Source organism: Crocodylus siamensis, chromosome 3 (assembly GCF_052110815.1).
Source record: "Crocodylus siamensis isolate JL-2025a chromosome 3, ASM5211081v1, whole genome shotgun sequence".
Classification (NCBI taxonomy): domain Eukaryota; kingdom Metazoa; phylum Chordata; order Crocodylia; family Crocodylidae; genus Crocodylus; species Crocodylus siamensis.
Window position 1 is genome coordinate 208223377 of NC_143397.1, and position 17946 is coordinate 208241322.

A 17946-nucleotide genomic window follows, 5' to 3' on the forward strand; every position below is an offset into this window, starting at 1 on the left:
GCTGAGATTTGTTGCAGTGAGTTCATGCAAATCTTTTGTTATAATGCATAAGGAAGGCCTTTGTAGAAACAACTGAGATTCTCTCATTGTCATAGATAGATCTCAAAGAACTCACTTATTCTGAGAGAATATGTTGACAAAACAAATGTGCATCTTAGTTTTCTTCTGATTCTATAAATACATAAAACTGCAAGCAAAAGATAAGCCTTATATGAAAGGTACTGCTTCTAGGAAATGTTACATCTAAATAGAATGTACTGACAGTTTTTGGTACAAATCTACTATACATGTAAGTCATATTTGTGTTAACATTCCAATTTTTAAATATTTGACTACTGTTCTAGTATATGACTACTCTTGGTCTGAATTATAGAATTAAAAGGAAAGTGATTTTCTAGTGAGATGTGTTAAACCAATACTTTATAACCTTTCACCTGAAAGTATATGTCATACCTATGTTAATAAATGGGCCTATCAGAAGAAGCAGTTCTGATCACTTGACAGAGGAAAAATAGCTATATTAGCAAAGTCATTGAATAGGTGCTGAGTTTCATGAAAAGCACATGCAAATCTAAGATTATGAGGAGAATATTTTATCATCAGCAAAAGTTGAACAATATTATCAGGGTCTGCTAAAAATGCAGACATATATAACAGCAGTGTATATGCATGCATGCCTATTCTTAGAAAAAGAGAGTGAAAACAAACTGCTTGACTCACAATATTCACAACACTGAAAAGTGCCTTTACATCATACATCATCAATATCTGCTGTGCTCTTTAAAATCTATAACCATTTTGTAAAGTATACAAAATTCAGACACAGCTTCAGGGACTCTTTGAAATGTATTGGAATGTATTGATTGGATTCCAGCACAACTACTCTCCCTGAAGTCTGCAGTTGTCATACTTCAGCAAAACTGTTCCCAATTAGATTAAAGGTAAGAGGTCTGTCAAAGGTCACTCTGCCAGATAAGGGTCTAACAGTGGCTTAGTACATCCTGACATGACTGCGGTCAACAGGTTTACTGTACACATACCTGGAATGCCATCTACAGACTGCAGCCCTTTATGCAGCTCATGGAGACTCTTGCTGACCTTGAGCATTCTGCCTTCCATTGAACCTCTGGGCTAGGGACAGACATTACACAAAAGCCAGTTTAAGTGATCAGAAACTGGTTTAAACCTGTAACAGAACAGAAGTTCGGTGCACATAAACCAATTAGAAAATGGCTGAAACCGGTCTGAGATAAACCTGGCTGAATGTAGCATCAAACTTAACTGATTTGGGTCAAACCAGTTGATACAATGTCTGTTTCAGACCCTTCCTGGTTCAACTTAAACCAGAATCCCCCAGCATCCCAGATGCTTTGCAGCCCTGGGCAGGGCTCTCTGCTCTGAGAGCTGAGCTGGCCCCTTCCCTCTGCTCCCTGGCTAGAGCTCCGGCAGAGACAGCAGGCACAGCAGTGCCTGCCTGGCCTCTCCCCCCCATCCTTATCACTCACTGCTCGAGCAGGGATTCCCCCTCTCCTCTCCCACAGCATAGACCAAAGCCAGCATGTGGTATGCTAGCTAATGCTGAGAGACGTCTGTGTAAGACAGACAGGACAGTGTCTGCTTAGGGCTTTTTGGAGCTAATCAACAGGTCAGCTAGTTCCTCCATTCCTTCCTTGGAAAAAGTTGTTTAAGAGGAGCTTGAACTAATGAGAGAGGCTTTTATTTTGTTTTGATGGGCTGATAAATGCTCTGTTATCAACTCTCTGCTGGGCTTGTCAGGAGCAGCAAGGGGGGAGCCCCTCCCTAATCAGAGCATCCTGCTGGGGTCTGGCCATGCCCCACCGTCAGCACTATGGAAGGGGAGATAGGGCTGTTCTACTGCCCCCTGGCATCTAGCTTGACCCACTGCAGACATGCCTGCATTTTTTCAGTCCAGGGGGGGATGTCTGTACAGTTACAAACCAGTTCAGCCTAGCCCAGTTAAACTAATAGGCAAAGATTGAATAATTTCAGGCTCAGGCTTTTTGAATGTCTGCCCCTAGCTTTTTCCTTGTTATGGTTGTGAGGGACTTTTTATTCCCAGCATTATACAGGAAGCAGGTGTAAATTTGAAATCAACAGAAAAATCCAACCTTCAGCTTCAGGAATACAATATATGGCACACTTTAGGGAAGAGAAACTAAAGGAAAGCTTTTCCTCTTGCTGTTACATAGCTGGAACAATGAAAAATTACAGCAATGTGATCAGGTAACATAAGTTACAGGAGTCAATAACTGGCACTGGTGTCCTTATATTTTAAGCCAATAAATACTACATACATTTTAACTAGGGCTTCCATACACACTCCCTTCAGCACTGATTAACCCCAAGCAACAGAAATGTGGGTAGCAGAAAAGGAAGTGAAAGCAACTGGGAAACATATTCATTTGTTCTTTTACTTTAGCATGACTTGGAAAACAAGCTTATATTATGCAACGACTTTATTTGCAGTGTTTGCATTTTATTCTTAACAATAGAATGTAAATGTGAGGACTTTCCAGGTGGCGTTTTCTTTGGGGAAATGTTGTCTGTGAAAACTTAGTTTAATAACAGGCAGACAAGGTTCTTTGGGTAGGTGTAATATCTTATATTAGATCAACTAAATAGTTAGGGAAAAGTTATTTGTAAGCTCTGGAGCACAAACACCCTTCTTCAGGCATTGGGAGACTCTGCTGCTGTTCTGTGTTCTCTAGGGTGGAAATGAAGCTAAAGTAAACAAGGAGTCTGTGAAAATGCAAATGAGTGGAAGTTTGGAAGACAATGGGTAGAGATGTGGGTGGGGAGGGAGGGAAATAATATTCACTTCAAGGGGAAAAATAATCATTCAAATTATTCTGATGAGCCTCAGGGTATCCAGTAGTGAGCCACTGTGTAAGGTAAGGTAATCATCCCAACATTGCCTTCAATTTAGTAACACTATAGGTAAGTACAGACAATAAAAAAACCCAAGACTGAATCAATTCAATCTTTGCAGGTTAGTCTAAGCTGCATAGATTGAACTGATAAGCAAGTGAACAGACATTCACTTTTGATTTCAGAAATGCAGCCACATGCCTGCAATGGCCCATGCCAGGAGCTGGGGGTCACTACAGCGTGCCTCCTTGCTGGCTGGAGTAGACAGCTTGGACCAAAGCTAGCCCACCCACCCTGAGAGGAGGTATTTTTGGGGGAGGTGCAAGGCATCCTGGGATGCTAGGGCACTGTAAGTTAACTTGAATCTGGGGGGATCTGGGACAGAAGTTCAATGAAATGATTTAACCTAATTCAGTTTATCTGATACTACATCCATCCAGATTTATCTTAAACCACTTTCAACCATTTTGAAAATGGTTTATGTGCACTGAACTTCTGTTGTTACACATTTGAACCAGTTTCTGGTCACTGATACTGGTTTATGTGTAATGTCTGTCTCCACTGGTGATACGTAGGGGATGCACATGCACCCTCTGAGATTGCCTGCCGCTGCTGGTGGTGTCTGTGGGTAGTCACCGATCGCCACTCGGTGCTTACCACCTCCATCCCCCGCCACTGCTAACACTGCTGCTGCTGCCTGTGAGCGGTTGCCATGCCCCGCAACCTTGGGAGGCACAATGCATTCATGTCTGTTCCTAGCCTATATGAAATGGTCATCCAAACATTCTTACTGCTGCTAGCATGTAGCAGTTACTATGTAGGATCTGCCTTTTTCAGTTGTTCTTTTGAAGCTGTGTAACTGTGCATTTCTCTGCTGCCAGGAAAGAACTATTTCATAAAGTGAAGCCACTGTTTTTGTCAAAGGCCTTCTGCTCTGCAGCCATCTGGAGACATTGCCTTGGTATAGATCCAGCAGGCATCCAGGGTTTGTCTTGGTCACCTCTCTTTGTGGACTGCTACCCCTAAGGTGGCATTACATTTTATTCATAGAGAACACAGTTTCATAGCAAGTTGTCTGGAAATGTAATTCTGACTGCTAAATCTTGGGCCTGCAGCCAACTATGATGGACAGTCTCAGGGAAAAAATCAAGAAAAATAGCTAAAGGATTCTAAGAAAGAAATCAAGAGAAGGGGACCTGAAACAGACTTCAGGATGAAATAGTTGGTTGGAGATATAATTCTTAAGGCTAAATCCTGGGTCTACAGGGCAAAGGGTATTGGGGGGGAAATCAGAGAAATATAATGAAAGAATTTGATGGAATAAATTAGTTGAAGAATAGATCCAATATTCTGGACCCAAACACACAGAAATGTTGGAAAAATCTGGGCCTACATCTGAACTCTACAGTTTAGGCCTTTCTCTAATTCTGACTAGACAAAGGAAAGTGGGGAGAAGAAAGGAAAAAGGACTAGGAGGGGAAAAGTGAGCAAAGAAGAAAAACAGGCTAACAAATGTAGCTAAAATGATTAGTTTATTGCTATCCTCAGTCCATAATGAGGGTATAAGTAAGGAAGAGCTAGATTTGCTGTTTCACATATGCTGATTAGACAAGGCTAATGGGCTGCTAAATAAGTCTCCAGTGGGGCTAATTACACACAAAAAAACAGTCTGTATACTTGAGCTGCAGAGTTTTTTGGGGTTTGTTTTTTTTAGAAAATTTATATAATAAAATATTAGATTGGTATGTGGAATACCACCGTCACTTTTGTTAAAATACTACTGCCTCAGCATTAACACATTTTAGGACTATAACTAGATTTAGGAATCACGAATCACTTGGTGTAACAATAAGAACAGCCTCAGTCATAAATCTTCTGGAGTTCTCAGATGACCTAAAGGAAATGAAAAGATCTGTTAAAGGACTTATTTCTTATGTACTATTTTGGAATAGACTTTCAAAGTTCAATCTCAAGTACACCAATGTCAAACTTCACTTGTTGAGTAAAGTTGGTATAAGACCCCAAGTGATCAGCATTATAACTAATTCTTTTATAACTCTTTTATTCAGATTGAATAACAAAATGTGGTTGTAAGCAAGTGCAGAGAGTGAATGACCACACATCATTTCTTGGGTATTTCATGTCATAGAAAGATTCTGTCTTTTTCAGGAGCAAGAAAGAGCATAAAGCTTTATGATTACAGAACTTATCTTTCCTTTATGGCAGTGGTGTCAGATACAGCCCACCAGAGCCCTGTCAACCAGCCTATAGTGCTGCACATGAGTCTTGGAATGGACCCCATACACCACTTAAGGTGAGCACTGGATTGGCCCTATATGCTTCACACAATGTGTGGGGCCATGGAGGATGTGTGTCGCACAGGGAGTGCAAGGCCATTCCAGGATGCTGCCTGCTCTAGCCAGTTTGAGACACTCACTGGATGCAACACCAATTCAGGGCTGGTCCGGGATGTATGCTGGCCCACACCAGGCTGGCCCTGCATGCTAGATCTGTGTAGCTGGTCTGCAGGTTCAGTCTGGCCAAAAGACTGAATGCGCGTAGCATTCATCTGGCCTACAGGGCTGGATGAGTTTAACACCCCTGTTCAGGGCACTAATGATCCCTCAGATGATGAAGGTATATTCAACTTATGGTTTTCTAAGAAAGGGATTGTTTTATATCTTTTCAAACTGATGATTCAGATCTAAGGAAAGGTTATGACAAATCTGGCTTCTGGCTATGACAAATGTTGAGAGACTGATTGACTTGCAGTAATGATCACAACTTTTGTTTGGATTCTGCAGAGTGAGTGAAACATGTGCCACAAGAAACTGCTGTCAAAACACACGAAGGATGATCCAAAAATTATTTCTGCCTTAGCTGTTTTATATTCTGCAAGAACTGAAGACTCCCAAGACCTTGGAGAGTGAAGTTAAGACTCTTCTTCATTTCCTGAATATATACCAGTCCTTCTGCCATTGAGATTGATAGGTATGTTATTACCAATTTAAACTGTAATAAGTTCAAGTTCTTTGTATTACACTGAAGACAGAGACGGACTGTTAAAGTAATATAGGTTAGTTTTGCCTACAAAATACAAATATTCTATTTATCTTTCTATGAATTGGATCCTACATGCCTTATTCAATCGAAAATCCTATTACTTTTTGAATAAGGCAGTTATTCTCAACCTTTTTAAGACTCAAGGCATGCATCCGTAACTGTTGTGAATTGAATGGTATCTCATTTTAAAATCTGATTTATTACAGTGCTTGCCTCTTTGCAATGCAGGCAGGGACCTACCAGTCAGGGAGAGCATGAGCTTGTTATCTGCTTATCTCATCACACTCCTGGTGCTCTAGCTGGCACTTGATTGAGAATCACTGGCACACAGGATAGGTTTGTTACAATTCTCTCTCACAAACATATTTTTCTCCCTTAGGCAACAAGCAAGAATCAGGAAAGGATAAATATGTTAAAAAGTTACTGACTCGTGAAATTACTTTATCTGCTTAATTTTATAAGATAGCTCTAAGAAGGAAGTTGGATTTCTCTCAGCTCTGTATTAGTTAAAAAGAACTAGAGCTACGGGACTGAGAGCTATGGGACTCTTTTCTACATCACACTTCCTGGGGAAACTTGGGGAGCATTTTGACACAAAGTAAAGAAGAAATGCTATACTGAAGACATCTTAGCTATCCACAGAATGTATTTACTGTACTATTATCAATTTATTTATTTCAAGCTCCCTAATACCTGAGGGTTGCTAAGTGCCTGTGCTTCAGGTAGCAAAACAAGACCTTCCAAAAACTTAGAAAAGGTATTTCTGCCATCTAGTGGAAAAATAAAAAATTGCACTGGTTTTGCATCCATCAAAAGTGCCTTTATGGGTGGAAACAGAGGTCGCTTGACACCTCTCTGTGTGGCCATAACATTTTTTACGGCCACACCAAAGCTGAGCAAATAGATGTCGATACCCATTGTTCCACCACGTCAAAAGGAAAAGCAGGGGCACAAAGCTGGTCATAGAGGGCGCACCTACACGTTCATTAATGCACCATAATTATGGCACGTTTAGTACCTGTAATAACTTAATCGGCGCTACTGCACATTACCGCAGACGAACACTTTTTGTGTGAAGCTTAATGCTCATTGGACTAATGTCCTCCGCACTAGCATGACTTTTGCCCGCCCTGCCAACGTGCAGTAGAATTAGTCCAATGGGCATTAAGTGCCTCATGTAGACGCGCCGAGTCTGCCACACACTGAGACCTCAGTAACATCTCTCCCTTCAGCCAGCCCCGCGCCCAGCTGCCGCGAGCTCCCACTACGCATGCGCGGCCTTGAGCCGGCCCCACGCTCGGCTCGCCACAGGGCCCGCGGCCGGGCGGAGCGCACGCGCACGCGCACCCCATTTCCCAGCAGGCCCCGCGCCCTGCCTTCCCTCTGTGCTGCCGCGGGGGCTGCTGGGAGTGTGATGGCGGCGCGGCGGGTGGTGGTTGGGTTGCGGGCGGTGACCAGCGTCCGGGTCCGCTTTTGTCCCTTCGAGACCAACGTGGAGAGCACACGGTGCGCGGCGGCGCCCCTCTCTCATCCCCCGCTCTCTGTAGCCCCGCTGCGCCTCCCTGCTGCCCGGCCCGGCCCCTGCGAGCACGGGCACTGGCCCGGAGTCGTGCAGCTCCCCCCTGCGCCGCAGGGCCCCGCACCTCCTTCCCCCTGCCTGGCTGCGTGGGAGCCACACGTGTCTGTGCCCTCCCCCCACTTGCCCTCCCCCTGCTTCTCCGAGCCCCAAGCAGCACCTTGCTAGGGCAAGCCAGGAAAAACCTAGAAGCTGAGCTGACTGCAAACCTGGACGTTTGAGCATGTAAAAAACTCACCCGGGTGGATATTGGGGGATCCAAAAAGAAGACACCTCTGGGAAAACCCAAATGTATTGAGTTACCATAATGAACTGTGAGAATGCATACAGTGTATTTTACTTACTTAAACATGCTTCATACATCTTTACAGAGAGTTTCTTCACCACATAAGCAGTAAAAAAGCTCGCAGCTCCAATTTCAACTGTGTCGTGACCACCGATGTGAGGCACGATGGGTCTGAACCGATGGTGGACATCAAGTTTGGTAAGAAGCTTAACTTTTTAATGTCCTTTCAAAAGTCCTTGTAGATTTACGCAGCACAGTGGCCATCGTAGTTGTTTCATAGATTCATAGGCACTAGGGCTGGAAGGGACCTCAGAAGATAATTGATAATTGGCGCTCTGGTGTAGTGCCCGAAGACTGGAAGAAGGCCAATGTGGTGCCGATCTTCAAGAAAGGGAGGAGAGTGGATCCAGCTAACTACAGGCCCATTAGCCTGACTTCTATCCTGGGGAAGATCTTAGAAAAGTTTATTAAGGAGGCCATCCTTGAGGGACTGGCCCAGGCTAACATCCTAAGGGACAGCCAGCACGGGTTTGTTGTGGGTAGGTCTTGTTTGACCAATCTCATTTCCTTCTATGACCAGGTGACCTATCACCTGGACAAGGGAGAAGAGATTGATGTCATATATCTTGACTTCAAAAAAGCTTTTGATCTGGTATCCCATGATCACCTCTTGGCCAAACTGGCCAGTTGTGGCCTTGGCTCCACCACGATCCGCTGGCTGGGAAATTGGCTTCGTGGTCGGACCCAGAGGGTTGTGATTGATGGCAGTCACTCATCATGGTGCCCTGTGACCAGTGGGGTCCCTCAAGGCTCTGTCCTGGGACCCATCCTGTTCAACATCTTCATTAACGATGTGGACATTGGAGTCAGGAGTGGACTGGCCAAGTTCGCCGATGACACCAAACTTTGGGGCAAAGCATCCACGCCTGAAGATAGGCGGGTGATCCAGGCTGACCTGGACAAGCTCAGCAAATGGGCGGACGAGAACCTCATGGTGTTTAACACCGAAAAATGCAAGGTTCTCCACCTTGGGAGGAAAAACCTGCAGCACCCTTATAGGCTCGCCAGCGCTACGTTGGTTAGCACTACAGAAGAAAAAGACTTGGGGGTCATCATTGACCACAAGATGAACATGAGCCTGCAATGCGATGCTGCGGCTAGTAAAGCGACCAAAATGCTGGCGTGCATCCATAGGTGCTTTTCGAGTAAATCCCGGGACGTCATTCTCCCCTTGTACTCGGCCTTGGTGAGGCCGCAGCTGGAGTACTGCGTCCAGTTTTGGGCTCCACAATTCAAAAAGGATGTGGAGAAGCTTGAGAGAGTCCAGAGGAGAGCCACGTGCATGATCAGAGGTCAGGAAAACAGATCTTACGATGACAGGCTGAGAGCCATGGGACTCTTTACCCTGGAAAAGCGCAGGCTCAGGGGTGATCTGATGGCCACCTATAAGTTTATCAGGGGTGACCAGCAGGATCTGGGGGAATGTCTGTTCACCAGAGCGCCCCAAGGGATGACGAGGTCGAACGGTCACAAACTCCTGCAAGACCATTTCAGGCTGGACATAAGGAAGAATTTCTTTACTGTCCGAGCCCCCAAGGTCTGGAGCAGTCTGCCATCGGAGGTGGTTCAAGCACCTACATTGAACACCTTCAAGAGTAAATTGGATGCTTATCTTGCTGGGATCCTATGACCTCAGCTGACTTCCTGCCCTTTGGGCAGGGGGCTGGACTCGATGATCTCCCGAGGTCCCTTCCAGCCCTAATGTCTATGAAATCTATGAGTCCAGTCCCCTGCCCCAGGGGCAGGAAGTCAGCTGGGGATAAAGGATCCCAGCAAGATAAATGTCCAATTGACTCTTAAAGGAAATCTGAGTAGGGGGTTGCACCACCTCTGGTGGCCGTCTGTTCCAGGCCTTGGGGGCTTAGACTGTAAAGAAGTTCGTTTTTGTATCCAGCCAGAAATGGTCTTGGAGAAGTTTGTGACCATTTGACCTTGTCATCCCATGGGGCGCTCTGGTGAACAGGCGTTCCCCCAGATTCTGATGCATACCCCTTATATACTTATAAGCAGCCACCAGGTCCCCCCTGAGCCTGCGCTTTTCCAGGCTGAAGAGTCCCATAGCTCTCAGCCTCTCATCATAACGCCCGTTTTCCTACCCTGACCTTTTGGTTTAGCAGGAGGACCAGTTCCTCCTGTTTGTTCCCCAGGCTCCTGGCATTGGTGTACAGGCACGTAAGTTTCCCATGGGGGGTCCTTGCCTTTCCTACAGATTGCTCTGGGGTAGGGGTGGGTTCCCTTGAGTGTCTTATCTTGCTGGGTTTACAAAAACTGCCCAGTGGGCTTGCAGTGGCAGTACTCCCCCCATTCCCTGGTGGGCTCAGTTTAAAGCCCAGTCGAACAGGTCAGCAAGTATGGCTGAGAAAAGCCTCCTTCCCAGCACAGTGAGGTGGAGGCCCTCTCTTCCCAGCAGCTTAGTGCCTCCCTCACCAAAGAGCAGGCTGTGATCATGGAAGCTGAAGCCTTCACGATGACACCAGCGCCGCAGTCTCTGGTTGACTACCTCAACAGGTCTCTTCCACCTCAGCCCATGACCCACAAGCGGGAGGAGCGAGGAAAAGACCACCTGCACCCCCAGCTCCCTAAGCCCCACTCCCAGAGCCCTGTAGTCTCATGACCCGGCTGGGGTTACTCCGAGCCGCGTCATTCATGCCCACATGGATAAGGAGCATAGGGTAGTGGTTGGAGGGCTGGATGATCTCTCCTGGGGGGCAGTCTCCCATGATGAGCACTCCGCGTTTCATCTTAGGGAGAGTAGGGGTGGGTGATCCTCCCTTGCCTGCAGGAGCTGGTGTGTCTGCAGGCTCTACTGGGGCTGCGAGAGGTTTGTACCTGTTGCAAAGCCCCAGAGGGGAGGGGACCTTTGTGCGGCAGGCCTTGGGGCCCGTGACCACCTTGGTCCAACACCTTGGCTGGACAGTATGGGAGATCCCCAAGTCCTCCCTTGTCCTGAAAGGTGACCTTGGTCTACCCTCCGCCTCCAAGGGGTGAAGCACCTGGCAGTCTATCCCTTGCTCACCATTCCTGATGGCATGCAGTCTCTGGACTGCAGCCTGGAGCTCCTCAGTCCGATGCCCCAGAGACTCCAAAGTGGAGCAAACCTTGCAAGGGGAAGTGAACATGCTCCTGGTTCCCTGTGCCTGGAAACGTGCCAGGCAGGCCCTGTAGCCAAGAGCCAGGGGCTCTGTCTGCATGGAGCCCGGAACCATGGGTTTTGTCTGGGTGGAGGCCTCTGAGGTGCCAGAGGGGGAGGCTGCAGGCTCCAAGGAGACCCTTGAGGTATGACATGTGCCCATTTGCATTGTGCTGCTGGGATTCCAGCTACTGATGGAACTACTTTCCTTGGGGCTCACTGGCAGGGCCTCGGGTCATCCCGCTCACCCTTCTGTGCAAACTCCTGCACTAACTTACATGCTGGGCAGACAAGTGTACCTGTTTGTGTGGCCCAGTCGCATGGCTCCCTGGCGGGGCTGGGCAAAGTAGGAGCCGAGGGTGGGGCGGGACCCTCCTCAGCTCCTCTCAGCTGCCTCCCTACAGCTGATCTAACATAGCCCCTCCCTACATGGGCCCTGCTTACCTCTGGGTGTGCCAGGGATCAGCAGGGTGCCCTGCGGCTGTTGGGGGGCTTCAGGGTGTGGGGATGCGACAAGCCTTCACCCATGCATCTCGTGCCACTCCCTAAGCCCAGATTGTTTTCTGGAATTCTGTTAACGTGACTTGCTTTGGGATCATACTGTGACTGGCCATTCATTGTGGGAGGTAATGTAAAAATAGTACTGAGCAAAAGTAGGATGGGATCGCAGGCAGGTTAGTATATTGGGCAGAACATAAACACTTCTGTCTAAGTTGCGTTTAGACCTGGGAAGAGAGAGAAGCTCAAAATTGATTTTTTGGCCCCATGGGCCAGATGAATAGTTTGGGCCAGTCTACCTCCTGGCCCCACGCACTAGGATTGGGCCTTATATTGCCCGAACCATGGGTCCCCAAGGATCTGGATATTTAGCGGCAGGGTAGCAGCAATTAGCTGCTGCTACTCCCCTGTTGCCTAACTTTTCAGACCATGGAGAGCTCTGTGGGCTGGATGACATGGCTCCATGGGTCACATCTGGCTTATAGGCTGGGGGTTGAGTACTGCTTCTGAAAGTATCTGACTTGAGATGCCTGCAAGCAGAAACTTGAACCTGTGTGGAGCCCCAGTGAAGTCACTGACATCTGTTTCCTCACCCCACTTCAGCCCACCCATGACTCACTGTAGTACCAGAGCTATAGACAACTCACTCCTGAGAAGTTAAGGTCTGCTCCTCCAAATAGTTATTCACAAATAACTTGCTCTTCCAAGCTGTCATAATGGGTTAAATGGGACTACTCACATGGGCTAAGTTACTTCATTACGTAAAGATTTGTGGTATGCAGTCAGTTTCTTGGGCTCATCTGTTTTATGGGGTGTTGATCTCTAGAGCTGCGCAGATTCTAGACAGTACATAGATAGATAGCTTTTATTTGCCTTTGCCTGTGCTGCTTCTGTTGCTTTTCCAGACAGGCCCAGCACAGACTGTAGCCCAGGCTTGTCTGTCATATGGCCTGCGGGCCACCGTGCAGCCTGCCAAGCCATTTTCTGAGGCCCAAGGTGCTGCGATGGGAAACAAAAGTAACAGTGTTTACTTTTGTTCCCACCCCTTGTCCCTTCCCCAGCCCCTCAGCAGCTTCCTAATGGCTATCGAAGGGCTGGGGAAGGGACAAGGTTCCCACATGCACCACGTCAGCTTGACATTGCCGACCTGGTGTGGCTCCTCCCCTCCCCCTCATTTCACGGTGTTCCTTCCTAGCCCTGCCCCTCCCTTCCTCATTTGCATGCCAGCCTCGCAGGCTGGAGCAGGTCGTGGGAGACTTATTGGGAATAGGTCTAGATTATGCCTTGGGGTTCCCCTTGGTTCAGCTGACTAAGGGGGAATCACTACTTGTGCTTCTGACTGTGGGAAGCACCCCAAGTTCTTGAATTGAGTCAAGTACCCTTGAGGGCTACTAGGCCTGTGTTTCCTAGGAGGCACAGTGCCAGGATCAAGCCTGTTCCTGGGTGGTGGCAACTGTACCCCTAGGCTGGTGGGTGTGCTCCAGGCAGGGGGTCAGCCAGATGTGAGGCGCCCCAAGAGGCACTCGGAGGTTGGAAGGCGGTCGGGTGCAGTGAGGTGGGTGACTCGGTGCAGGAGCACCCCCCTGCTGACCTGCCACATACTCCCAACTATAAATCAAGAAAAATCTAGTCACCATCCAAAAAAAGGAGTTAAAATTTTGGCTTAGGTACTGTATTGGGCTGTTAATTCCCTCTTTCAGTTTTACATTTTGAACTAATATTTTCATAACTTTTAAAGTACTCATTCTCTTTTGTTACTGTATCAGAGAGGTATGCATTCAAAGGGAATTGATTCATTCATTGCTTCTTCAGACACAAACAGTGAAACTGACTTTATATAACTGACTGTTAAACATGGTCAGTGCAGGATCCATACCTTCAGAAGCCAAGTTTGCTGACCTTCAGAAAATGGTGTAAATCACTTCTAGTGGCACATCTTTTTTTTTGGACAGCATGAAATGGTAGTTGCTTTTCTGTGGGCAGCTTAATGTATTGCTGGCTCTTAAAGTATGCTTGTGTCCAGATTACAGGTTAATGGGCACACAGATGCTGAATAACTTAAACTGAATCAACTAAGTAAGCATTTCTCAACCTTTTTTAGATTTAAACCTTGTTAGATTGGAAATTACCAGCTTATAGGTTCACTTGGTTTTTTTTTAATTGCAAAAAAGTAATAGACCAATTCTTCTTGTTCAGAATTCAGAAAGACCACCACAGGTCAGAATACTTTTGACACTGGATTCTAATTTGAAATCTCTTGGTTTATATTATGAATCATGTGTAAATGTTTGCGTACCTTAAGTGCATCCTAAGGCACCTTGAAAAGCATCCCAGAGCACTCCCGGGTGCCATTACAATCTTGGTTGAGAATTGCTGAACTTAAGCTTATATATATTTTGCTTTGCCTAAATAGACCTGCATGTCACCTTAGTTGTTTATTATACATTTCCTTGTCACTTTTTGAACACGTAAAAAGTGTTTTCTTTTCAGGTGATGGAGAGAGATTGATAATGAAAGGAGCCAACCTGACAACTCCAGAAATGTTATTTGCATTAAGCTCGAGATGTAAAGCAAAAGAACTTGAGGCTGAAAAGAAAGTCAAGAAAAAAGGTGCTTGATAAGGAGAAGGACAGTTAAGTTTGTTCATACATGTGGAAGACAATGAGCAGCTTCTGTCATCAGAACTACTGAGGAAACTGAAAAAGATCTGGATGAAATACCAGCCATTTCAATACATAGGATTTATTTGAACATCTTTTTTAATTTTCCTAGGGAAAGTATAATGGAGAAATTAAAACCTTTTTATCAGTGATGAGTTTAATTGCATCTTAAACGCACAGATGCATCATTCTAACCACCAGTCTCTTGTACGTCTATTCGCAGGAGAAGTATCATGTCTAGTTATATATACATCAACATGAATAATAAAACTGAGTAACAAATTTGTCATAAAATGAAAAAAAAAGATGCTAGACTATTTTTTCCATTGCATTTACAGTGGTATTCAGCATTTCATTATGCAATTAAAGTTTAAGTCACTACATATAAACATACTGAATTTTTACAATACTGTATAGTTTTGCTATTGTTTGGTCGCAGTTTTTACAGACAAAATCTAAAACATTTTTTATAGCATCCTGCTTATCTTTTGACTTTTGTCTTGATTCAAAACAAGTGTCTTTATTCAAGCTCAGAGATGTTTGATAACTTTGCGGTTAGTTCAGAAGTGATATTAAAACCACAAAACGAGAATGCTAGATATTTTACTAGTGCACAGGAAAGTTGCTTCTATATGCCTGAGAAGTTGCAAATCTAGCACAAAATGAAGACAGCAATTAAGCTTTCTATTTTGGAAAGAGTAGCCATTTTTGTTTGGTGCTATTTTGTTGTTTTATCTTTGTTGCTTAGATTGGCTGTGTTACAACCTTTATCCCAAATGAGGGGACTTGGTTCTGCTCCTTTTCATAACAACAATTTTTTGATGAAATGGCAGCTTGTAAGATTTGTGCGCATAAGAAGAGGGTAAGTTAAAAGTCTGAGAGAATATATTTAGAGGATGAAAGAGTAAATGATGTAGAGATGTCTAAAGTAAGAGAAGCCTTTGGGGCATGCAGCCTGATTTACTCTATCTCGCCCTTCTGAAGCCTCACCCCAACCAAAGTAATACACCTCTCCCAGGAAAAGAGGGGTTTAACATTGGGGGAAATTTTATTTTGCTGGAAAACCCACCTGTGTTTCTCATCCCTAAATCTAAGACTACAGGCCACATAGAGTAGTTGGTGTAGTTGATCAAGTGCGTTGCTTGTCAGAAGGCAGAGATTAAAAACAATGCAAAATTGAATTTGCCACCTGTATTGCTCTGTCAGAAACAATGATAAAGCTGATGCATGAGAAAAATGCAAACAAAATTAAGACCCTGCAGGACAATATTATATACATTTTAAGCTAGTCAACAAGAAATAATACTGCATTACCTAGGGAATAAAAGTTGAATGCTTTCCAGGGTTTATTCACGTCTTCCTGAAGAAGGGTTACTTCATCTCTCAGAATTGGGTTATTATGATGCCTTCTCACAGATGAGGACACAAGAACCACTTTGGCATACAAAATTATATTAGACAGATAATAAATGGCTAAGCACCTTTATAGTGCTGTAGTACGTGCTTCTTCCTGGGTACTAGGTAAAGGTAGGGTTCCAATTACCCTTAACCCTGGCAGACCAGGTCATTTCTGGGACTAGATGATTTAGCAGTTGCTAGTCAGCCAATTTTTCCTTTGCTTGTAGCAGTTCTGCCAAGAGTGCTAAGATATGAACCTGGGTCCTCTTACTGTATTAATGTCTGGTACTCTACTAAACACAAAGGTATGTACCCTTGTTTGCGTCTCCAAGATGTCATTCTTTATCCACATCATCAGTGTATCCAAATACTTGACTAGCCAAATGGCAACTTCAGTGATTAGCTAAATGTATCTTTTGTTTATTTTCTTGGGACACATTCTCCTCATTGTAGTCCAGATAAATTTTGTGTGGTGCATTCTAAACATAATACTGGCTGCATCTACACAAGGCACTGACCTTGCAGTAGTTTGTTACTATTACACAGTAGTATCACTGGGTATGCAAGTACTAAATGACTGCACCGTAACAACTGTGCAGTTAGCGTCTTATGTAGACGTGGCCACAGTGTAGTAACCCTCAATCAGGTGCTTTTATGTTTCCATTGTTTTATTGAGATTGCTGGGACTTGAGTATGAAATACCATCACAGTACCCCCTCCAGAGGCTTAGATAAGAAATACTGTTCTACTGAAGGGAGCAGCATATGCAATTTCAAAGCCAGTTTCTTAAGCCAACTAGTAGAGTTGGAGTATTGGTGTAGTTGTGATGGTCCATTCCCAAAATATCACAAGGGACAGAGGATATGGCCCTTCAGACTCTCCTAAATCAGGGGTGTTTAACCCTCAGACCATGAGCCAGCCCTGGCCCCTGGTACCATGTATTCTGGCCTGTGGGGCTCTCCATGGGTCTGGGGGATCCTGGTAGAGTATAACCCTTTATGCCAGATTGGGTGTGCAGGGTAGTGCAGAACCTCATCCTGGCAGATGAGGATGAGTTGGGGTCCTGGAACCCAATCCCAGCATACAGGGCTGGTCTGCAGTGGAATGGGGCCCCAGGGCCTTACTTCAGCACATGGAGGTGGTATGGGGGATCTGGTGCCTGATCCTGGCATGGAGGGTAATGCAAGGGCTGATCTTGTGGATTAGCCTGCTCCACTCATCTGGCCCATGGAGGCCAAAGGTTGAATGCCATTGCCCTAGATAGTTATGGACCAGGAGTGCTCAACCTCTAGCTCGTGGGCCAGATCCAGCCTGTCTTTCTCCATGGAATTGGCACTGCTACCCTGCTGCCAAATTTCTAGATCCATGTGGAGCCCTGAGCTGGATTGGGTACCTAATACCAGGAGGCAGCACCAAGCCCATGGGGCCCAGTCCTGGCGTATGGGGAAAGGAGAGGGCAGTGCCAGGGCTCCTGGATCCGAACCCTGGTGGGATGGTGCAATGTCCGAGTCCCTGGGGCCCAATCCTGGTGTGCAAGGCAGGAGAGGGTGGTGCTGGGCCATAGGACTTGTTCCAGATATGTGGGACTCTATCTGGCCAGCTAACTGGCTCCAGTACTTATCCACCCTGTGGAGCCAAAAGGTTGAGTGGCACTGTTATATACCACATACATGGATATGTCTACATAGTGAAAGACAGAATTATAGGGTATGGCATGCAAACTCTGTGCACAATGCACAGTACACCTATAAATAAGCTGTTGTCAAAGGTAAGCAATTTTTCCTCTCCTCTGAATAGTCCCTGTGTCCATTCCACTCTGGGTGAGTCCTAAACTGGGAAAGTTGCTATGATGAGCGCTCAGAAACTTGCTCTACTATGGAATAAAGTATGCCTTACTGCAAGAATGACACTGCTCGATCTGGTATTGGCTACTAGGGATGATCTAATCAGCGACCTAGTGATCGACGGGAAGCTGGGTGACAGCGACCATGAGCTGATCACCTTCACCATCCACTGTAAAGCTGGCAAGTCAGTCAGCCACACTGAAGTCCACAGCTTCAGGAAAGCCGACAGTGAGGCCCCAAGGGACCACAACCCCAGAGGGAGGGGAGTTCAAGAAGAGTGGTTGCTCCTCAAGGGAGCGATCCTCAATGCACAAGCTAATTCTATTTCATCTTGGAGGAAAGGCAGCAAGAGGGCACAGCAGCACCCCCCGGCTCTCCAGGGATCTAGCAGACCTCCTGAGGCTAAAAAGAAAGGCCTTTCTTTTTACAAAGGATGAAGGATGAGATTTGCCTCCAAAGAGGAATATTTTGCACTGGTCTGGTCCTGCAGGGAGCAAACCAGGAAAGCCAAGGCTGCAACTGAACTCCAACCAGCTTTGAGC

At 45.8% G+C, this 17946-nt stretch overlaps 1 protein-coding gene across 1 annotated transcript; it reads left to right on the top strand.

Annotated features, from left to right (window-relative positions):
- Positions 1–7299: 7299 nt before the first annotated feature.
- MRPL53 (mitochondrial ribosomal protein L53) lies at positions 7300–15878 on the top strand. Its single transcript, XM_090040239.1, has 3 exons — positions 7300–7458; positions 7900–8012; positions 13993–15878. Exons 1-3 carry the CDS (start codon positions 7367–7369, stop codon positions 14118–14120), a joined length of 333 nt encoding a protein of 110 aa, XP_089896365.1. The 5' UTR covers positions 7300–7366; the 3' UTR covers positions 14121–15878.
- Positions 15879–17946: the final 2068 nt, after the last annotated feature.

Excerpts from the sequence above, each read along its gene's own strand:
- MRPL53 (XM_090040239.1), top strand. The coding sequence starts at position 7,367 with ATGGCGGCGCGGCGGGTGGTGGTTGGGTTGCGGGCGGTGACCAGCGTC. Across the intron at positions 7,459-7,899 it reads ACCAACGTGGAGAGCACACG|AGAGTTTCTTCACCACATAA; the intron begins GTGCGCGGCGGC and ends ACATCTTTACAG. Across the intron at positions 8,013-13,992 it reads GATGGTGGACATCAAGTTTG|GTGATGGAGAGAGATTGATA; the intron begins GTAAGAAGCTTA and ends TTTTCTTTTCAG.